This window comes from Schistocerca gregaria, chromosome 5, assembly GCF_023897955.1.
Source record: "Schistocerca gregaria isolate iqSchGreg1 chromosome 5, iqSchGreg1.2, whole genome shotgun sequence".
Lineage (NCBI taxonomy): Eukaryota > Metazoa > Arthropoda > Insecta > Orthoptera > Acrididae > Schistocerca > Schistocerca gregaria.
The window spans coordinates 459,460,594-459,485,289 of record NC_064924.1 but is presented as its reverse complement, the minus strand read 5'-3'; the positions used below and the strand labels follow the sequence as shown (position 1 = coordinate 459,485,289).

Genomic DNA, 24,696 nt, shown 5'->3' with positions numbered 1-24,696 from the left:
CTCCCCCTCCTCTCCTTTTGCTTTCTTGCTTGTGTGAATGTTTTCCTTTGACCTATGACTGCAAGTGTATCACTCTTTTTGCAGTGCCTGTCTGCAACTCAATGGACCATCTTTATGGTGTGTAACTATATATTCTATCCTTATATTGTCGTTATTCCAATCTTGAGTTTCCATAATTTGATTTTGTTAATAGCTTTTCTTCCATGCCACAATCCTGTGTTATTTTCCTTTGTTACTGTCTCCAAAGCATTATGGTTCTCAGTGTCCATTCTCTCTCTTCCTTCATGTGTATTTTCATCACCTTCCACACCGCGCACACTGTGACTTCTGAGCCCCACTGTATCAGTGATCCCATATGTGCACAACGTAAGGCTAAGTGACCGCTCAGACTGTTCGTGCAGCATCTCTCGTCTCAAATCCCTCCCTCCAATTATTATAATTATTCATATTGATCACATTTCCTCGCTTATCCTTTCGTATTTTCATGTATTATTTTCCCCACCTACCTGTGCCACACAAACTTCCAAATGGCACACAAATTTCCACACTTCGTACATTCCCTTTTTCCCACATTTTTGTACAATTTTTTAGATATTTGTGTGTATTTTCACATATATGTACATATTTCTGTGTATGTGTATGCATTTTTTTGGTGTATCTATGAGTCTTTTGCATATCTGTTCACGTCTCTGCATGCCTTTAAGCATTTTTACTAGTCTCTTTCTGTCATCTAGCTCCTCCCAACAACCTCATTTACGTATTTCCTATGTCGTTTCCAGTTTTACCAACGCCATCCCTGCTACAATGGACCCCTGCTTTATTTTTCTGCACCAGTTCAGAAAAGTATACCTTTTCTTGGTTAAAACCCAATCTCATATCCTGTTCCTTAAATGCTGCCCAAGCCATGAAATCCTCCCAAATGGCCTAACCATAAAAATTCTTTCTCTGGATCCTAATCCTCCTTTCACAATGACCTCCATCTTTTCAGATTCCGTCAGTCCTTATTCCTCATAAACCTGGTACTGCAAAAACACATTTCCATGGCACAGGCCTCCATCTGCAAGATACTACTACTGTGCAATTCCTAGTACATACACTCCTGGAAATGGAAAAAAGAACACATTGACACCGGTGTGTCAGACCCACCATACTTGCTCCGGACACAGCGAGAGGGCTGTACAAGCAATGATCACACGCACGGCACAGCGGACACACCAGGAACCGCGGTGTTGGCCGTCGAATGGCGCTAGCTGTGCAGCATTTGTGCACCGCCGCCGTCAGTGTCAGCCAGTTTGCCGTGGCATACGGAGCTCCATCGCAGTCTTTAACACTGGTAGCATGCCGCGACAGCGTGGACGTGAACCGTATGTGAAGTTGACGGACTTTGAGCGAGGGCGTATAGTGGGCATGCGGGAGGCCGGGTGGACGTACCACCGAATTGCTCAACACGTGGGGCCTGAGGTCTCCACAGTACATCGATGTTGTCGCCAGTGGTCGGCGGAAGGTGCACGTGCCCGTCGACCTGGGACCGGACCGCAGCGACGCATGGATGCACGCCAAGACCGTAGGATCCTACGCAGTACCGTAGGGGACCGTACCGCCACTTCCCAGCAAATTAGGGACACTGTTGCTCCTGGGGTATCGGCGAGGACCATTTGCAACCGTCTCCATGAAGCTGGGCTACGGTCCCGCACACCGTTAGGCTGTCTTCCGCTCACGCCACAACATCGTGCAGCCCGCCTCCAGTGGTGTCGCGACAGGCGTGAATGGAGGGACGAATGGAGACGTGTCGTCTTCAGCGATGAGAGTCGCTTCTGCCTTGATGCCAATTATGGTCGTATGCGTGTTTGGCGCCGTGCAGGTGAGCGCCACAATCAGGACTGCATACGACCGAGGCACACAGGGCCAACACTCGGCATCATAGTGTGGGGAGCGATCTCCTACACTGGCCGTACACCTCTGGTGATCGTCGAGGGGACACTGAATAGTGCACGGTACATCCAAACCGTCATCAAACCCATCGTTCTACCATTCCTAGACCGGCAAGGGAACTTGCTGTTCCAACAGGACAATGCACGTCCGCATGTATCCCGTGCCACCCAACGTGCTCTAGAAGGTGTAAGTCAACTACCCTGGCCAGCAAGATCTCTGGATCTGTCCCCCATTGAGCATGTTTGGGACTGGATGAAGCGTCGCCTCACGCGGTCTGCACGTCCAGCACGAACGCTGATCCAACTGAGGCGCCAGGAGGAAATGGCATGGCAAGCCGTTCCACAGGACTACATCCAGCATCTCTACGATCGTCTCCATGGGAGAATAGCAGCCTGCATTGCTGCGAAAGGTGGATATACACTGTACTAGTGCCGACATTGTGCATGCTCTTTTGCCTGTGTCTATGTGCCTGTGGTTCTGTCAGTGTGATCATGTGATGTATCTGACCCCAGGAATGTGTCAATAAAGTTTCCCCTTCCTGGGACAATGAATTCATGGTGTTCTTATTTCAATTTCCAGGAGTGTATTTCTGAAATTAAATCCCTTGCTCTCCAGCATCTGGAAGAGCATTACAGACACCGCCTTCAATTTGCTGACATCTTACTGCCTTCTTTGGACACCAGTGTCCAACCCCTATCTTAGCCACAGTACTCCTCCATGTCAACCTCTCGCAGCACACAGACCCTGCCTCATGCCTCATGCCTCATGGACATTTTCAGCTTGCCACATCCCACAAGAACCCACTACCAACACTCCAAATCCAGAGCCCAAACAACTCCGGAATACTGTTGTCAACCTTTCCAACAAAATCTTCAGCCCTGTAGAAGTTTCAGTCCTATTCAAAGGCCTCATCTTTAGCCCTACACCCAAATTTAATCATGTTGGACTTGTCATGGACTTAATCTTCTTTTCCTGGTGCCAGAAATGGGAACACTTCTTTGCCATCAATCCCCCCAACCAAAGTCAACCTAATTCCAACAGTGAACCCTGCCTCTCCCAGCTCATATCACCACGCAACTGTGATCCCCCCCTCCCACCTTACTCCCCCTAGTCACCTCACAGGAACTCCTTCCCTCCAACTTGGCCTCACCATCTTTACACAGGTCCTTCCTAAGAACACCAACCTTTCAGCAGAGGAAAGGACAGCCATACAAAGTCTCAAAACACATCCTAATCTAATCATCCTCCCTACTGACAAAGGCTCCACCATTGTAATGATCAGTTGCAGTGGCTACCAGGTGAAAGGTCTCCACCAATTGCCTGACCTGTCACCCATAAACTCTGCCAGAGTGATCACACCCAGAAGTCCAACATAACCTTCAATCCCTGCTTAAAGCCATAGGTCCTTCCCAGAACCTCTCCCTTGAATACATTTCCTTCCTCATTCCTATGACACCCTGCACACCCACCTTCTACATGCTCCTCAAAATTAACAAACCCAATAACCATGGACACCCCAACATAGCTCGTTATTGTGCCCCCATGGAAAGGATTTCAGCCCTCAATGAACAACACCACCAACCAACCGTCTGTTATCTAGCCTCTCACATCAAAGTCTCCCTTCATCGACTCTCCAACATCCCAGCCCTTTACCTCCCAGTTCCCTACTGGTCACTGTTAACGCCACTTCCCTAATACCAATATCCCTCATTCCCATAGTTTTGCTGCTGTTGAACACTATTTCTTCCAACATCCTTCACACTCCAGATCCACAACTGCTTTCGTCTTTCACCTACCTAACTTCATCCTAACACATAGCTACTTCTCCTTTGAAGGGAAGGTATACAAACAAATCTGCAGCACAGCCATTGGCACCCACAGGGCACTCTCCTATGCCAATCTGTTTATGGCCATTTAGCAGGAACCTTCCTAGCCTCCCAGAACCCCAAACCCTTGGCATGGTTCATGTTCACTGATGATATCCTCATAATCTGGAGTCAAGGCCACGACACCCTATCCTCATTCCCTCAACACCTTGTCTCCCATATACTTCACCTGGTCCTCCTAAAGTCAGTGTGCCACCTTCCTGGACATTGACCTCCTCCTCTCTGATGGCTCCATCCACACCTTTATCGACATTAATCCCACCAATCACTGACAGTATCTACATTTTGACAGCTCTCATCCCTTCCACATCAAAATGTCCCTTCCATGCAGCCTCACTGACTGGGGACTGCAAATCTACAGTGACAAGAAATCCATTTTCAAGTGTTTTGAAGGTCTCACCACGGCCTTCACAGACAGGCACTACCCCTTAGACCTAGTTCGTAAATGGACTTCCTGTTCCATTTCCCCAAACACTCCCAATCCTCCCACCACCCCCCAGGAGCCGAAGAGCTGGCTACCAAAGTGTGTGCCCGTTGTCACACAATATCACCCCAGTCTGGAACAACTGAACCACATACTCCATCAGTGCTTTGATTATCTCTCACCATGCCCTAAAATGAGGGACATCCTACCCAAGATCCCTCCCACCCCTCCTAAAGTAGTGTTCCACCACCCACCCAACATCCACAACATCCTAGTCCATCCCTATGCCACTCCAAATCTTAACCTCTTGTCACAAGAATCATATCCCTGGGGAAGACCTAGGTGCAAGACCTGTCCAATCCACTCACCATGCAACTCCTATTCCAGTCCTGTCACAGGCTTATCTTACCCATCAAAGGCCGGGCCACCTGCAAAAGTGACCATATTGTGTACCAGCTGTGTTGCAACCGTTGCGCAGCTTTTTATTCTGGTATGACTACCAACCAGCTGTCCACTAGGATGGATAGCCACCGCCAAACTGTGGCCAGAAGCAAAGTGGACCACCCTCTAGCACAACACAACATTCTTTATTTCAATGGCTTTAACAACCCAGGTCATCTGAATCCTTCCCTTCACCACAAGCTTTTCTGAACTACGCAGATGGGAGTTATCCTTACACCACATTCTTCAGTCCTGACATTATGCTGGCCTCAAGCTACGGCAACCCATTCCCCCGTTACCCTCCACCCAAGAGTATCCACCTGCTGCTCCTATCACCTCCTCCCCTCTCACATTCCGACATCCTCTTTTGTGTGCCGCCCTCTGCCAATGTTCCTGTCTGTCCTTTCCCATTCCCTGTTCCCCTCCTTTTCCACTCTCCTCCTTTTCATTGCCCATTCCTTCCCCTCTAATTCACCTCCTGATGCTATGCCTGGCGGTCTCTGAATCTCTGCACATCCTGCCAGACACTTCTCCCCCCCTCCCCCCATCCAAACCCTGCTATTCCTTCTTTTCCCAGCCCCATTCCAAATTGTTATTCACGTGGCAGTCGCATTCCTGTCAGAGCTGCTGGTGGTGACGGCTAAGTGTGGCAGCGGCTATATGCGAATAGGGTGTGCTTTCTTGTGCGAATGTTTGTTTTCTCTGCTTCAGAAGGTTTTGGTCGATAGCTGCATGCACATCAGGTTTTTTTTCTTTTTCTCCATGCCTATCTGCAACTCAATACGTCATTTTTACGGTGAGTAGCAATCTATCCTATTCCTTATATTGTTTCTCTTTTATTTAGTACACATACATTTAAAAAAAGGTCACTTACGTCATTCTATGTGTTTATTAGAATATCACGTAAAAATATGAAGTAAAACTGTCAAGAACATTTTGAGATTTTTGGCAACAACATTAAACTACATATATATTTAAAAAATATGAAACCTATGTCTGTTTAACATTTATTACAGTATCGTATAAAATTTTGAAGTAAATCGGTCACGAATTTTTGGAGATTTTTGGCAACAAAGTTAAACTATGACTTATCTTTATTAGTACTATAGATTTGAAATTATTAATGTCATTCTATATTATGTTATGTTCTTACACTGTCGGAAGGAGAGGAATCTCTATATCGGTGTAAAAAAAGCTTCCATATTATACTTTTTATTGTCCAGATCACAATTAATAAATATTCTGTTTCCTAGTTTTAGCACAGTTATATAGCCATCTTCAGATAATTGGATATGTGAATAATAACACCCTCATAGAACACTAAGTACATTAGAATAAAAATTGTAACTGCAGAAACTGATAAAAGTACGGCTTTTATTTTAGTGTACTTAGTTTGCATGGGAGTGTCTTGTCTGCGAGTTTACCTCTGTGTTTTCAATGGCTAGATGCCAATATGCCACACATATGGTCTTCATAATTTATGTATCCAATGATCTGAAGATGGCAATATAACTTTTCTGAACTAGTAATCAGGATATGTATCAACTGCAATCTGGGCAATAAAACTTATATTTTGGAAGTTTTTTCTATTCTATAATATGTTTTGAGTAATAATTTGCAAAAGAACTAATTGTGTATTAAGGTTTTTGGATATGAACTTGATATTGTTTAACATCACTGTACTGCAACTTATTGTATTCTTGTGCCCTTTCTGAAGTAGTAGCTACAGGGTAGCAGATGTTAAGTACAAGACATGGAATTGTTATCATCATGAAACTGTTAAGGAATTGTTATGCACAAATGAATGATTTATATCAGAACAGAATCAGATTTGTGACATTATACTGAAATACAAGACACACAAAATAAAAGGAATGATAAAAAAACAGAAACCACCAGTGTTCAAATTTGAAGAGCAAACCCGATTGTCCTACCTAGACAATAAATTATTGTTAGACAATAAATTATTGTTTTCAGCAAACCATGTTTTAAATGAGCCATATATTCAATGAAGAGCCATGAGAATCAGATGAGCACTTGAGTTTTAAGTATTATTTCAAACTACCTTCTCACTCAAAAGACTGCACAGACTTAGTGTTACTGTACAAAAAATATTGGATTTCAGAAGTGATGAGGGGGGGGGGGGGGGGGGGGGGCAGCTTCCCCCACGAACCATGGACCTTGGCATTGGTGGGGAGGCTTGTGTGCCTTAGCAATGCAGATAGCCGTACTGTAGATGCAACCACAATGGAGGGTTATCTGTTGAGGGGCCAGTCAATGAGTGGTTCCTGAAGAGGGGCAGCAGCCTTTTCAGTGGCAACAGTCTGTATGATTGATTTGGCCTTGTAACATCGACCAAACTGGTCTTGCTGTGCAAGTTACTGTGAACGGCTGAAAGCAAGGGGTAACTACAGCTGTAATTTTTCCTGAGGACATGCTGCTTTACTGTATGGTTAAATAATGATGGCATCCTCTTGGCTAAAATATTCTGGAGGTAAAATAATCTCCCATTCAGATCTCAAGGAGGACATCGTTATCAGTAGAAACAAAATTGGTGTTCTATGGATTGGAGCATGGAATGTCAGAGCCCTTAATTGGGCAGGTAGGTTAGAAAATTTAAATAGGGAAATGGATAGATTACAGTTATAGTGGGAATTAGTGAAGTTCAGTGGCAGGATGAACAAGACTTCTGGTCAGGTGAATGCAGGTTTATAAATACAAAATCAAATATGGGTAATGCAGGAGTAAAGTTAATAATGATTAACAAAATAGGAATGTGGACATGCTACTATGATCAGTATAGTGAATGCATTATTGTAGACAAGATAGAAATCAAGCCCACACCTACCACAGTAGTGCAAGTTTATATGCCAACTAGTTCCGCAGATGATGAAGAGATTGAAGAAATGTGTGATGCAATAAAAAAAATTATTCAGATAGCTAAGGGAGACAAAAATATAATAGTCATGGATGACTGGAATAAATATAGTAGGAAAAGGAAGAGAAGGAAAAGTAGTAGGTGAATATGGACTGAGGGTAAGGAATGAAAGACCTAGCTGCCTGGTAGAACTTTGCACAGCTGCATCAAACCAGTCTCAGGACTGAAGACCACAACAACAACATAACTTAATCATAGATAACAGGGTTTAAGAATCATAAAAGAAGGTCATATACGTGGAAGACATCTGGAGACACTGGAAGGTTTCAGATAGATTACATAGTGGTAAGACAGAGATTTAGGAACCAGGTTTTAAATTGTAAGACATTTCTAGGGGCAGATGTGGACTCATACCACCATTTATTAGTTATGAACTGTAGATTCAAAATGAAAAAATTGCACAACAATAGAAATTTGAGGATATGGGATCTGGATAAACTGAAAGAGCCAGAGGCTGTAGACAATTTCAGAGAGAGCATTAGCGAACAATTGAGAAGAACAGCAGAAAGAGATGCAGTAGAAGAAGAATGGTTAGTTTTGAGAGATGAAATAGTGAAAGCAGCAGACGATCAAGTAGGTAAAACGACAATGGCTAGTAGAAATCCATGTGTAATGGAAGAGATATTGAATTTAATTGATGAAAGGAGAAAATACAAAAATGCATTAAGTGAACCAGATTGAAAGGAATATAAATGTCTCTCAAAAATGAGATCAACAGGAAGTGCAAAATGGCTAAGCATGGATGGCTAGAGGACAAATGTAAAAGATTGTAGAAGCATGTATCACTACTCCCTAAAGGAAAATTGAAGAGACGTTTGGAGAAAAGACAACCATCTGTATGAATATCAAGAGCTCAGATGGAATACCAGTCCTAAGCAAAGAAGGGAGAGCAGAAAGGTGGAAGGAGTATATAGAGTGTCTATACAAGGGTGATGTAATTGAGGGCAATATTATGGAAATGGAAGAGGACATAGATTAAGATAAAATGGGAGACATGATACTGTGTGAAGACTTTGACAGAGCACTGAAAGACCTATGACAAAACAAGACCCCAGAAGTAGAAAACATTCCATTAGAACTACTGATAGCCTTGGGAGAGCCAGCTATGACAAAACTCTTCCATCCGGTGTATGACAAAACTCTTCCATCTGGTAAGAAAGATGTTTTACACAGGCAAAATACCTTCAGATTTTAAGAAGGATATAATAATTCCAATCCCAAAGAAAGCAGGTGCTGACAGGTGTGAAAATTACAGAACTATCAGTTTAATAAGTCACGGCTGCAAAATACTAACACAAATTCTTGACAGACACATGGAAAAACTGGTAGAAGCCAACCTTCGGGAAGATCAGTTTGGATTCCATCGAAATGTTGGAATACACGAGGCACCACTGATTCCACAACTTATCTTAGAAGATAAGTTAAGGAAAAGTAAACCTATGTTTGTAGCATTTGTAGACATAGAGAAAACTTTTGACAATGCTGACTGGAATACTCTCCTATAAATTCTGAAGTTGGCAGGAGTAAAATACAGGGAGCAAAAGACTATTTACAATTTGTACAGAAATCAGATGGCAGTTGCAGTGGTTGAGAAGGCAGTGAGACAGGGTTGTAGCCTATCTCCGATGTTATTCAATCTGTATATTGAGCAAACAGTAAAGGACACTAAAGAAAAATTTGGAGTAGGAATTAAAATCCATGGAGAAGCTATAAAAACTTTGATGTTTGCTGATGACATTGTAACTCTGTCTCTCTGGAAGAGCAGCTGAATGGAATGGACAGTGCCTACAAAGGAAGATATAAGTTTTGCTATTTTGGAAACAAAATAACTGATGATTGTCAAAGAAGGAGGGATATAAAACGTAGACTGGCTACAGCAAGGAAAGCGTTCCTGAAGAAGAGAAATTTGTTAACATTAAGTATGGATTTAAGTGTCAGGAAGTCCTTTCTGAAAGTATTTGTATGGAATTTAGCCATATATGGAAGTGAAACATGGATGATAACTAGTTTAGACAAGAGAATAGAAGTTTTCGAAATGGGGTTCTACAGAAGAATGCTCAAGATTAGAAGGGGAGATCACGTAACTAATGAAGAGGCACTGAATAGAATTGGGGAGAAGAGGAATTTGTGGCAGAACTTGAACAGAAGAAGGGATTGATGGGTAGGCCACGTTCTGAGGCATCAAGGGATCACCAATTTAGTATTGGATGGCAGCATGGATGGTAAAAATCGTAGAGGGAGACCAAGGGCCGACTGCAGCAATGCCAATTAAAAGTTAACTGCAGTCAAGTCAGCATTTAACCCAGATTAACTCGATATTTGGCTGCGGGATGTAGGTTGCAGTAGTTATTCAGAGATGAAGAGGCTTGCACAGGATTGAGTAGCATGGAGAGCTGCATCAAACCAGCGTCTGGACTGAAGACGACGATGACGACAACAACAACAACAAGAGAGAGGGTTTCGGAATATCCCCAACACCTTTCCTCTGTTATCAAATTAACTATACCTTGATGCCTCAGGTTGTGTCCTACTAACCAATCCCTCCTGTTTCAAGTTGGGTCATCAATTTCTGTTTCACACAATTCTGTACCAACTATTTCTGTAGTTATTCCATCAGCCCATCTAATCTTTAGCATTCTTCTATATCACCACAATTTGAAAACTTTTATTATATTTGCAATTGTGAACATGGACATCCATCAGCTCAGAATGGAATGACAACAAAGAAAATTTGTGATGAACCAGGAATCAAATCTGGATATCTCCTTATTGTGAGCAGTGGCCTTACCATTTGATTATCCGTGCATGACTCACAGCCAGACCCCAACTTCCTTGTGGCATCAACCATGTATCTACAATGTGTACTTGTGCATCCATTATGTACATTCCCATTTAGGGAAGACATTTTACTCGAAAGTCGTTTGCCCAGTGTCGATGTGTACATTTAATCCATTTTATAAAAGATGAGGTCGCCACAGTGCCTCTTCCTTTGGACATACTTGCATAGGTACATTGCATAATAATTCAGAATAACAGAGGCACTGCAATATCATATTTAAAAAGCTTCTGCTTTCTTTTTGTCCAAATGTTTGTCATCCGGGTTCACTTTGGTACCAGCTACACTCCCGACAAACACCTTCAGAGAAGTCTACCTAATACTTAAATTTTAATAGAGGTTAGGCCCCGCTTCCACAATCAAAGAATTTGTCAAACGACTAAGTTCACCAAATATCTGACTTTGTGCAGCACTGTTTGACATTTTTGTCAAATGCAGAGCATGTAGGAGAGAAATTTTGATTGATGGAAAATTTCACAAGATGATGGACTTTGCAGGTGTTGATGTTTCTCCAGATATGTTTTGTGAAAAAAAGTTTATATTAATCTACCGCACTGTATTGTGAGTTTCCAGAACAATGGAAACTATTAACACGGTTAAAAACTAAATAGCACTGGTAATTAGCAAACTAGTGACTAGTGGACATGCCAAATTTTCCCAGCCATATAGTATGCATGTAAAAGTTAAGAAGAAAATCAATATTCTATACACAACATACAAATGGGAGAGGAAAATAAATAAATATCGAAGCTCTCCAGTTCTTCCATGGTGCTGTATGCTATATGTTTCCATGTTGTGATGAACTGTCATTAGAGGACCAAGAATAAGAGAATAAATTTTCACAGTTATATCTTCTTTTTGAATGTGAGGGCAAAGTAACTCTAAACAAATTATTAAAAAGTTTTGTCCACTGCCAAAGCCGAGTGTGAGCATGTTGGAATGCCATGCAAGGGGCCCAGGTTCAATTCCTGGCTGGGTCGGAGGTCTCCACCCGAGCGTTGCTTTCTTCATTTCATTCTCATCGACATGCAAGTCGCCAAATTGGCCCCAACCAAAAAGAATTGCACTAAGCGGCTGGGTTCCCTGCACATGGAGCTGCTGGCCTAGCCACACATATAATCATTAATAGTTTCACTGTCTATTCAGAGAAAGTTGGTGTAATCATAAAGGGCCAACTGCAACATTTCCATTAACAGGTTTTCACATATATATTTAGCCCTCACTTTAAACCATTCCCTAGACTAGAGCCTTCTTCTTCCCCCTCCCCCCCCCCCCTTTCTCCTCCTCCTCTAAACAGAGTGCCAGAACCAATGTTTATGTGAATATTAGCCACTCCCACTAATGTCAAAATACATATACAAAAATGTCTGCTTCAAGAGTGAGGTTAAACTGACAAATTTGCTGGCTCATGTGTGGGCTTGTTTGACAGATCTATGGATAGATAAGAGCAAAATTTGACAAATTTGATTATGTACGGGGGACTTTAACAAATATCTCTTTTTCAGAAATTCCTTTTTTGCTTTAATGTCTGTATTAATGTCCTCTTTACTGTGGCTGAAGTCAGTTTTTTGCTGTCCAAATGAAGACCTCATCTATTACTATTAGTGCCCCATTTCCTAATCTAATACCCTCAACATCGCCTGATACCTGACTCATTCCTTTACCCTTGTTTTCCTTTGGTTGATGTTCATCTTGTAATATCTCTCAAGACACTATCCATTCCATTCAACTGCTCTTTCTTGTCCTTTGCTGTCTCTGACAGAGTTATATAATCTGCAAATCTCAACTTTTTAATTTCTTTTTCCTGATTTGTCGGGGATAGGCTACAAACCCTGTCTCACTGCCTTTTCAACCACTGTTTCATTTTAACATACTTCAACTCTTATAACTCTAATTTGGTTTTTGTACAAGTTGCAAATAATCATTCACTCCCTGTATTTTATCTCTGCTGCCTTCAGAATTTCAAAGAGTGTATTTCAGTCAACACTGTCAAAAGCTTTATCTAGATCTACAAGTGCTATAAATGTACATCTGCCTTTGTTCAACCAATCTTCTAAGGTAATTCACAGGGTTAGTATTGGCTCATGTGTACCTATATTTCTTTGGAATCCACACTGATCTTCCCCAATATATGTTTTTACCAGTTCTTTCACTCTTCTGCAAATAATTTTGTCAATATTTTGCAACTATGACTTATTAAACTTACGGTTGAGTAATGTTCACATCTATCAGCACTTACCTTCTTTGGAACTGGAATTATTAGGCTCTTCTTAAGGTCTGAGGGTATTTTCTTAGTCTCATATAAAATGCACACCAGTGGGTTAGCTTTGGTGGGGCTACCTTCCCGCGAACCTCCATAATTCTAATGGAAAATGTGGTCTTTCCCACAGGCTTTGTTTCCACTTATGTCTTTCAGTGATGGGTCAAATTCTTTTCACAATATCACACGCCCATCTCATCTTCACCTGCTTCCTCTTCTCTTTCTATAATATTGCCTTCAAGTTTGTTCTTTTTATACTGAGCCTCTTTCTACTCCTTCCAAACTTCCAGCTTGCTTAGTACTGGCCTACCTTCTGAGCTCTTGATATTCATTCACCTGGTTTTTTTCCCTCCAAAGGTCTCTCTAATTTTCCTATACAAAGCATCTATATTTCTTCAACTCATGCAAGTTTTTACAGTCTTGTATTTGTGTCCTAACAATTATTGCTCAGCAACTCTGAATTTTCTTCAATTCCATTTTTAATTGTTTGTATTCCCTTTGGCCTGCTTCATTGGTTACATTTTTATATTTTATTCTTTTGTCAGCTAAATCTAATACCTCCTGTGCTATCCAAGGACTGTAGGCAACACAGATGAATATGTAATTTGTAAACATGCCGTCATCACTGCTTGGGACTGTAGGTGCCTGCAAAAGCAACAACTACATCAACGAAGATGTGGAACTAGAAGTGGTAATTTCCCTTCAGTACACACCTGCAGCTTTATTCCAACAGGCTGATACTCATCTAAGCAATGGCAAGAAAACTCTAAAGACATCTTTCCCACAAAACAGATACACCTTCTTCCTTGCCAATCCATTCACCAAGCATGTCATACACCAAACAAATTTCCTCAACTGGCAATTAGCTCTCCAGAAACAGAATTCAGGTTTGGACTATGACAGAAACTGCAGTGTGTCAAGCCTCAGACACACATTTAGTCTGCCTGATAAGGTGCACGGCATGTGGAGCAGCACGAAGTCACTTTAATAAAACACTGATTGTAGACAGACAATATTTACTTGCTGTGTACATTTTATCATTTGACTGTATCATAATGGATCATACATAGCCAAAATTCTATTCAATTTTGATTATTCCTTCATGGAACAGAGAAATTTCCACATGCACTTTTGAGGAAATCACAAACTGTTTTAAACCACAGCTCAACTGAGTCTATGCTGAAAAAGATGTGTATCTATAAAGACATATGAAAAAGATTTCATTAGAATCACTAGAAAATATACCAGAATATGGGCACAAGGGTACCAAGACTCTTAAAGCAGCAATGAAGACTGGGAACACACTATATTTGAAAACCATAGTTTAATATTTATGAAACTAGAACTCACCAGTGAATGGTTAAATCTTTCCCTGTCTTCACAGATGACGTGTCTTGAGGAGTTAAAAATACATACTGGAATCCATTACTATTGGCATGGAACAGTAGCAAGTCCATAACAATCTGTCTGTTAACCTTGTCCTGTTGGAAAAGGTTCGATGATAAAGTTTTACATCAATTACAGAAACTGTTTGCGTTTTGAAATATTATGAGAATTTCCCACACAATCCAAGCTTAATGGCTAATCCTAATGATTACATAACTATTTATTTCGGCAATGCAGTGAAGTAGAAAAATATCAAATGTTGCACTCATAAACTACTATACATGTTAAAACGACAGTGAGGAGAAACTTAGTTGCTTTGTTCTACATAAATGTACAGTCTAGTAGCACAATTTTCTCAGGTTGTCCATTATTGGACAGAACATTTGTTGGCAATGTATTAACAGCTGATCCTAAACCTTACATGTGAAGCTACAAAAAGCTATAAACAGTGAATAAAATACATATATGTAACATAAAATTGGCTCTATTATGAAAATGTGTGCTGTTATCTACAAAGTTTTAATCTTCTATTCCTATGACCAGAGACCTATTCTGAAAGAGAACAGAGATTTACTCCCACTTTTGTCTTCTATTATGCTCTCAGGACAGCATTGTCAACAATTCTAAAGCTGTACCATCCAGTCCACAGGCAGACAATGGATGATAGAAGTTAAGTACTTACATACTTCAACAATATTTCAAATTGCTAGACCTAATGAGAAGGCAATTTAAGCCACTTTGCATAACAAATATTTATTTCCACTTCCCTCATGTTCTGTCTGTTAGTTCAATTTTTTGGTAAAACTTATTAGTTTTAAAAATTTATTGGTTTTAAAGTCAAATCATTTATTGTAGTTTTAAGTGAACCCCACATGAAAATACTTACTTAAATGATCAAAAAGCAAATTTAGCAGATGTTAAGAGTAAATTCAAACATTAATCCCATGTTTCTAAAAATGAGGGCAATGTAGTGTGGCCTGTCAGAGACTCAACAGTGCAGGAGAAGGCAGCATTTTGGTACACGATAAACTTATATGTCAATAACAACAGTTCTATAGTACATAAACACAAGATATGAACCTTGTCAATGTCTGAACAACATAAAGCAACACTTTAAGCAATCCCACCTTCCGGAAACATTTCCCAACAATCTACCAACATTTTAAATTGCTTAGTAATCAACATTTTCTTGATTAGTGCTAGTATACTTCCCTAAGCCTACCAACGTTTCCAAAACTAAATCTTTTTAGGTGAGACTGCTTTTATAACAAACACATAGCTCTTTTAACAAATTAGATTTCATTTATTACTGGGAGTAACTTGCTTACACTGCTATCATCTGTAACAGTATCTAGCTCAATCTTATTCCTCCTGTTCATGGGGCCACCTGACAGGTAGCTGCTCAACCATGGAATGAGATAACAAGAAAGAGATACATTTTGTTTAAACCATTATCCGATGAATAACATGAAATGTCATAGAAACAAGCATTTTTTCCTGTTCCTAAATATAAAACATTCTAAATTTTAGGACATAAGTGATGACTGGTAGTTATTTAATGTTAAAATTAGATACTGTCTTTATACTCAGAGTTCATGTGTATTTCAACTAGTTTAAAGAAATAGTTCAATTCCCATGTTAAGAAATGGGTGTTTCACGTTCGCAAACTGCCGACCTCAACGACTAAACCATATTGTGCACAGTGTCATTGTGGTAGTAATGGCTGAACGCTGTGTTTCATTACTGGTAATGCGTATTTTTGTTACAAGAGTGCCACTATTGAAAATATAAATGCATTACGTGATTTAAATTTCAAATAGGCGTCACATTGTAAACTTAGCTTGTACTGTACATGAACTTAAGAAAATATTATTAAATATTGCCATAATTGTTTGGACACTGTTTTCGTAAGTCATTAGACAAGTTTCTGCATTCAGAGAAAGATCTATACGACTATTTATAGAGCTGTAATTCACCTAGCTGCACTTTTTTTGATGTTTCCTCCAAAATTCTCACGAAATATCGAGTGAGAACAATTCTTTCTCTGTTCTATTTATAGAGCTGTAATTCACCTAGCTGCACTTTTTTTGATGTTTCCTCCAAAATTCTCACGAAATATCGAGTGAGAACAATTCTTTCTCTGTTCATTCTGTCCTAAACTTAGTGATGCACGCATGTGCTAAAGCAATACATAACAGAAAAATGTTGAAGCCTGCACTGACTACTTTCAAGAAGGCATGGCAATTTGAAACTGGAGTGTTTTATGCTCTTGATGAATCAGTTTTTTTATCCTTTTTACTTTCCTTTTTTTCTTCGGTAAACATTGCAATAGCAAAATTTCACTGGATTCTGTTTGGTGGTGGGAGGAACCTAAACTGACCCACAAAACAGTCATAAACCTTTCCTCCACAATCCTTAGCCCACAGAAATATCAGTCCTTTCCAACTTTCCAAAAAGCCTTACCTTTTGCCCCACTCCCAAATTCAGTCATGTAGGGCTTGTTAAAGACCTTCTCTCCTTCTCCCAGTCCTTACAGTGGAAACCCTTTTTCACCACCAACCCTACCAATCAGACTCAACCAAAGACCAATATTGAACCTTGCCTAACTCAGTTCACTCCTCCATCCAACCGTGATCCATCCCCACTGCCCTCAAACCACCCCCTGTTAACTTTCCAGAATTTCTTAACTTCAAACCTTGCCTCATCATCACTCCCCAAATCCCTCAGCATGCAGACTAACCTTACATCCACAGAAAGAATCACAGTCCACTATCTAAAACCTTGTAATCCTAGCTGCGGACAAAGGCTCCACCACCATTGTTTTGAACCACAAGGATTACCTGGTGGAAGGACTCCGCCAGCTGTCAGATACTTCCACCTACAAACCTTGCCGCAGTGACCCCATTCCAGTAATCCAGCAGGATCTCCAGTCACTACTCAAATCTTTAGGCTCATCCCAGAACCACCTCTTCCCAGAGTTCATCTTTCTATTCACCCTTACCACTCCCCGCACTCCTACCTTCTACATGCTTCATTAAGTCCATAAACATAACCACACAGGATACCCCATTGTGGCTTGTTACTGTTATCCCACTGAGACAATCTCTGCTCTTACAGACCAACACTTTCAACCTACTACCTGGAACCTTCCCAACCTACTACCTGGAACCTACCCAACTATATAAATGATACCAACCATTTCCTCCATTGACTCTCTACAGTTCCTGTCCCTTTACCACACAGTGCCCTCCTCATCACTATTGATGCCAGCTCTCCATACACTAACATTCCTAATGCCATGGCCTTACCGCTATTGAACACTACCTTTCCCAACACCCAATGCATTCCAAACCAACAACCTCCCTCCTAGTCACAATGACCAACTATATTCTCACCCACAATTACTTCTCCTTTGAAGGTTCAACCTACAAAAAAATCCGGGATATGGCTATGGTGACCCGCATGGCACCATCCTATGCCAACCTGTTCATCGACCATCTCGAGGCATCTTTCCTAAAAACTCAGAATCCTAAACCCCTCACCTGGTTCAGATGCACTCATGACATCTTTGCTATCTGGATCAAAGATGAGGATACCCTATCCACATTCCTCCAGAACCTCAGCAACTTCTCCCCAATTTTCTACACCTGGTCCTACTCAACACAACAAGCCACCTTTCTAGATGTTGACCTCCACCTCAAAGATGGCTACATCAGTGCCTCCATCCATATCAGACCTACTAACAACCAGCAATACCTCCACTTTGACAACTGCCACCCGTTCCATACCAAGAAGTCCCTTCCGTACAGCCTAGCCACTTGTGGTCGTCGCATCTGCAGTGGTGAGCAGTACCTGTCAAAATATACCGAGGGTCTCACTGAAGCCTTCACTGACCGTAATTATCCTCCCAACCTCGTAAAAAAACTAATCTACCATGCCTTATCTTTCCAGTCCTCTACCACCTCCCAAAGTCCCACTGTCTGGCCACAGAGGAGCACTTCCCTCATAACTCAGTTCCACCCACGACTGGAGCAACTGAATTACATTCTCTGCCAGGGTTCTGATTACCTCTTGTCATGCCCTGAAATGAGAAATGTCCTGCCCACTATCATTGTACCCCTCCCACAGTGGTATTCTGCCGTCCACCAAACCTACACAATATACTAATCCATCCTTACACAACCCCTGCTGCCAACCCCTTACCTCATACCCCTGTAATAGACCTACATACAAGACCTGTCCCATACATCCTCCCACCACCACCTATTCCAGTCCAGTCACTAACATCACCTATCCCATCAAAGACAGGGCTACCTGTGAAACAACACATGTGCTCTTCAGGCTAAGCTGCAACCACTGTGCTACAGCCTATGTAGGCATGACAACCAACAAGCTGTCTGTCCACATGAATGACTTCTGACAAACTGTGGCCAAGAAACAAGTGGACCACCCTGTTGCTGAGCACGCTGCCAAACATGATACCCCTCATCTCAATGTCTGCTTCACATCCTGTGCCCTATGGATCCTTCCCATCAACACCAACTTTTCTGAATTGCACAGGTGGGAACATCCCCTGCAACACATCCCACATTCTCGTAACCCTCCCGGCCTCAACCTTCGTTCGTCACTGACCTCACCCATCCAGCCCATTCCCTGTTCTCATTCCAGTACCATACAGCCATCATTCCACCAGTCTTTTTATTTCTCTCCTTCTCTGCCACTTCTCCCCTCCCCTCCCTCCCCACCTCTCCCCTGCCCTCAGTCTAATCTGCAGCACTTCACTGTCTGCCGCCCTCACCATCTCCTCCCCGTGGAGGTACTTGATGTGATTACATAGGCTTTCCCGGCGTAATAAGTCTTGAAAGTCTCTTCAGGTTTGCTGCCGGATCCTAAAATCAACTTGACTCGATGTTTCGGCGATCCAACTGGTCGCCACCTTCAGGAAAATGCTGCTTCTGCTGATGAGTCCTGCTGAGAACTTCGGAGGAAGAAAGGAAAGCTGTTGAGTACACTCGCCTTCTTGCTGAGATGCCATGACGAAGGTATGATTCCTAATTTCGCCAGATTTATTCATTTTATTAATAGTAAGAGAGCTGATAGGATTAAGGAACATGCAAGCCAAGCACTTATAAGAGAACACATTCATTTTACCCGCAGACAGCTGGATATTGTTTCCAAAGATTTATTTTACTTACATTTGAACTTGTCATCGCAGTTTTCAAGGGATGTTTGACAATGGGTTGATGATTCCACATGGGCACTATCAGATTGGGCACATAGGATGCCGTTACAAGATGATACTCGAAATTTGAATGGCTTCTTTCTTGTTCTACAGCATCAGATGCGGATAAACGTCAGTGTACTGTGACTAATCTTTCTAACAAGGTGTTGGATGGGCCCACTGTGTCGGTATTGGAGAAAGATTTAAATTTTTCGCCCACTCCGAAGAGACTTCCTGCCACAGAGTTCATATGCTCTGTAGAACAAGCAGTACACAGCCTACCCGAGGAACAAGCAGAGGAAATAAGGCAAGAAGTGTTACACACATTACGTCGGGCTCAACCACTGCTGGATAACATCTCTTCCACAGAGAGAGCAGCCATTCGTCCCCTTAGGAATGATGATGAAGTAGTAGTTTTACCAGCTGACAAGGGGAATGCCATGGTTGTAATGACGCGGGTGATTATGTCCTAAAATTGGATTTACTTCTCAATGACCCGGTGTACAGAAGACTACCTAATGACACTACAGAAAGGATCAAGCGTAAATGACCCCACAGAAAGGATCAAGCGTAAGACACTTTCACTGTTGAAAAAGAGTTCGTTGTCAGAAGATTTACGTAAGAAACTTCATCTTGGTGCTGCCGTTCCGCCTAGGTTGTATGGTCTGCCTAAGTTGCATAAGGAAAGGATTCCTCTATGCTCTATTGTTAGTAATTTGGATGCACCCACTTATAACCTGGCAAAGTATTTATCATCTGTTCTCAGTCAATTTGTTGGCAATTGTGAACACCATATATCCAGTTCGGTGGATTTTATTCGACGATTGGGATCTTTGAAGTTGAGTCCTTCAGATCCGTTAGTGAGTTTCGACGTGGTATCCCTATTTACACGAGTTCCTCTGGAAGAGTCCCTTAGTTTGATCAGTGAAAAACTGGATGAAGAACTGTTGAAGCTTTGTCGTTATGTGCTGACGTCCACTTATTTTTTATTTAACGGTAACATTTTTGAACAGAATGATGGAGTGGCTATGGGTAGTCCTTTGTCACCCACAGTCGCCAATTTATTTATGGAGGACTTCGAGGACATGGCACTGAGGACTTCAGCTTTGCAACCAAAGTGCTTCTGGAGATACGTGGATGATACCTTCTTTGTCTGGCTACATGGACATGATGCACTTAATAGATTTTGGGACCACTTCAACTGTCTTCATCCCCGTATCAAATTTACTATGGAGGTTGAAAATGATGGGATGCTTCAATTTATAGACGTTCTGGTTTATAAAAAACCAGATGGTGCTTTGGGACACAGTGTTCACCGAAAGCCGACACACAGAGATTGGTATCTGCATCCTAAGAGTTGTCATCCACCACACCAAGGCAGTGGCGTCCTTAGGACGTTGGTATGGAGAGCATATGCAATTTCCGATGCAGACAGTTTAACCCAAGAACTTGAGCATTTGATGGCTGTTTTTAAGGAAAATGGATACACCGAGAAGCAGATTCGTTGGGCTATGGAGTTTGGACCATCTCCGGAGATGTATGAAGAGAACATAGATCTGTGGCCTTTCTTCCTTATGCTGGAGGCTTATCGTTTAAGATTGGACAAATTTTAAGGAATTTTAACATTAAGAGTGTGTTCCGTCCACATTCTAAGATTAGGACTCTGCTCGAATCTGCGAAAGTTGATTTAGGGCTTAGGAAAGCTGGTGTGTACAAAATTCCGTGTCAGTGTGGGAAAGCTTACATTGACCGTTCGATTCGCACAGGTGTGTGGAACATCGATGTCATACGAGGCTACAGCAGACGGAAAAATCGGCAGTAGCAGAACACTGCCTAAATGAGGGACACAGTATGAAATTTGATAAAACTGTGGTAGTTGCCAACATTTCCGGTTTTTAGAACAGTGTCTACAAAGAAGCGATTGAAATCAGGTTGGCTGGATAATTTAATCAACAGAGACAATGGGTTTCCTCTTAGTAAGACGTGGAATCCTGTATTATCTCGTATCAAAACTGAACGTTCTTCAGTGCGGCCTTGATTGCAATATATTGCTGCCAGCAGTGTTTTAGGGCGGCTCCACCTCCCTGTCTTGGAAGGCAGAAACCCTGATGGGCAGCACATGCGCCGTGAACTGAATGGTGCCTATATAGGACGTTAATCTGCAACCTGGCGTCAGTTCTCAGTGGGACTCATCAGCAGAAGCAGCATTTTCCTGAAGATGGCGACCAGTTGGATCGCCGAAATATCGAGTCAAGTTGATTTTAGGATCAGGCAGCAAACCTGAATAAGACTTTCAAGGAAGACAGGGAAATTGTTTTCTAACAGATTTGATATGAATAGTTCCTGTTCGATGAAAGAAGAAGGCCTATAGGCTCAAAAGTGCTTGGGTTATAAAAACCAGTCAATAAAATTCTGAATATTCTATCACTACTAAACTATGATATAACTCATTGAACAAATGAACTATGTTAATCTCCCTACACTGTCTTAGACTTCTCCTCCACATGTACAGAGTACTTCATATTCATAGCAGTACAAAAATAATGATACAGCAATGAATTTACTTCGCCGGCCGGAGTGGCCGAGCGGTTCTAGGCGCTACAGTCAGAAACCGCACGACCGCTACGGTTGCAGGTTCGAATCTTTCCTCGGGCATGGACGTGTGTGATCTCCTTAGGTTGGTTAGGTTTAAGTAGTTCTAAATGCTAGGGGACTGATGACCTCAGCAGTTGAGTCCCATAGTGCTCAGAGCCATTTGAACCATTTTTGAATCTACTTCATAAAGAAATAAGATGTACATTTTGATGATTTTTGTATCTTTCTTTAGATATATATATATATATTTTAAAAGGGTAATTCACATTTCATAAAGTAATCACAGGAACCTAACTGTAAGATGGGAGACAGACAGTGCTTACTTTCATAGAAACTGACTGATTTTGGTAGAACTCTGTGTGACTTGTGAGTAATTCTGCTGATTATGATTGAAAACTAGTCTGAGATCAGAAACAATTACTCTCAAGTAAGTAATATTGGTACATGTTAAAATACTAGTCTCAATGGGCAACAGAGTGCCAAAACAAATAATGCACAATGGATGTTCTGTTGCTTTACTACGTATGAATGTTTACAACAGCAACACACGTTATTAAAACTTTTACACTTTTACTAACTACTAGATTCTATACACAATTGTGTAGCGGTGAAAGATTTTTATGGCTGAATACCTAACTCCTTTCTTTTAAAGGTGAACAATTAAGCTGCAGACAGGCATACTTAAAAGACACCTACACATTAGATTTCGGCCACAGCCTTCATCAAAAAAAAAGAAACACACACCATTCATTCACACAAATAAGCACACCTCACGCACACACAACCGTCTACTTCAGCAGCTCAGAACAGAATGCAATTCTCACATAGAATGGAAGCAGCAATCTGGAGGAGGCGGGGAAGGGGAAGAGGGGAAGGGACAGCAGTGTACGGATTGGGGGGGGGGGGGGGGGGGGAGAAGAACATTCTCTGGCACAGAGTGCAGGGATTAGACTCCCAACAGCATCAGGAGACTGTGTAACAGGGCGATGCGTGGGGAAGGGGGAAACATGGATCAAATAAAGAGAGAAGCAGGGAAGGGGAATGGTAAGCAGGTGTTTTGGCAGAGGGCAGCACACAAAGAGGGTGGGAGATGGAATAAGGAGGAGGTGATACGACATAGGCAGTGGAAATTGCTGGGTGGAGGGTGTGGGGACAGCATGTTACTGTAGGTTGAGACTGGGATGGTTTTGGGAGTGGAGAATGTGTTGTAAGGGTAACTCCCATCTCAGAGTTCAGAAAAGGTGGTGGTGGAGGGAATGATCCAGATGATCCTCTCCTTTTTTCCTCCTTTTCTCCATTTCCCTGCCCCACAGCCTCCCGGCACTGTGTCTATTGGCAGTTTTGTCCCTGTGCACACCACTAGACAGTGCTTGAATGTTGTTGCCGAAAGCTAATGTTGTTGTTGTTGTTGTTGTTGTTGTTGTTGTTGTTGTTGTTGTGGTCTTCAGTCCTGAGACTGGTTTGATGCAGCTCTCCATGCTACTCTATCCTGTGCAAGCTTCTTCATCTCCCAGAACCCACTGCAACCCACATCCTTCTGAATCTGCTTAGTGTAGTCATCTCTTGGTCTCCCTCTATGATTTTTACCCTCCATGCTGCCCTCCAATACTAAATTGGTGATCCTTTGATGCCTCAGAACATGTCCTACCAACCAATCCCTTCTTCTGGTCAAGTTGAGCCACAAACTTCTCTTCTCCCCAATCCTATTCAATACTTCCTCATTAGTTATGCGATCTACAATCTAATCTTCAGCATTCTTCAGTAGCACCACATTTCGAAAACTTCTATTCTCTTCTTGTCCAAACTATTTATCGTTCATGTTTCACTTCCATACATGGCTACACTCCATACAAATACTTTCAGAAAAGACTTCCTGACATTTAAATCTATACTCGATGTTAACCAAATTTTCTTCGTAAGAAACGCTTACCTTGCCATTGCCAGTCTACATTTTATATCCTCTCTACTTCGACCATCATCAGTTATTTTGCTCCCCAAATAGCAAAATTCCTTTACTACTTTAAGTGTCTCATTTCCTAATCTAATTGCCTCAGCATCACCCGATTTAATTGGACTACATTCCATTATCCTCGTTTTGCTTTTGTTGATGTTCATCTTATAACCCTCCTTTCAAGACACTATCCATTCCGTTCAACTGCTCTTGCAAGTCCTTTGCTGTCTCTGACAGAATTACAATGTCATCGGTGAACCTCAAAGTTTTTATTTCTTCTCCATGGATTTTAATACCTACTCCAAATTTTTCTTTTGTTTCCTTTACTGCTTGCTCAATATACAGATTGAATAACATTGGGAAGAGACTACAACCCTGTCTCACTCCCTTCCCAACCACTGGTTCCCTTTCATCCCCCTCGACTCTTATAACTGCCATCTGGTTTCTGTACAAATTGTAAATAGTCTTTCGCTCCCTGTATTTTACCCCTGCCACCTTCAGAATTTGAGAGAGAGTATTCCAGTCTACATTGTCAAAAGCTTTCTCTAAGTCCACAAATGCTAGAAATGTAGGTTTGCCTTTACTTAATCTATTTTCTAAGATAAGTCATAGGGTCAGTATTGACTCATGTGTTCTGACATTTCTGCGGAATGTAAACAGATCTTAGCCGAGGTCAGCTCCTACCAGTTATTCCATTCGTCTGTAAAGAATTCGTGTTAGTATTTTGCAGCTGTGACTTATTAAACTGATAGTTCGGTAATTTTCACATCTGTCAACACCTGCTTTCTTTGGGATTGGAATTATTATATTCTTCTTGAAGTCTGAG

The 24,696-nt window shown here is 41.7% G+C and overlaps 1 protein-coding gene across 7 annotated transcripts in view; it reads right to left on the bottom strand.

Moving 5' to 3' along the window:
- LOC126273101 (structural maintenance of chromosomes protein 6) overlaps positions 1-24,696 on the bottom strand; it is a 262,264-nt gene that overhangs the window by 14,243 nt on the left and 223,325 nt on the right. For all 7 annotated transcript variants that reach the window (XM_049976533.1, XM_049976532.1, XM_049976526.1 and 4 more), the window contains one exon: positions 14,068-14,198. In XM_049976533.1, the coding sequence (XP_049832490.1) occupies positions 14,068-14,198 (131 nt within the window). The remainder of the gene's footprint in view (positions 1-14,067; positions 14,199-24,696) is intronic.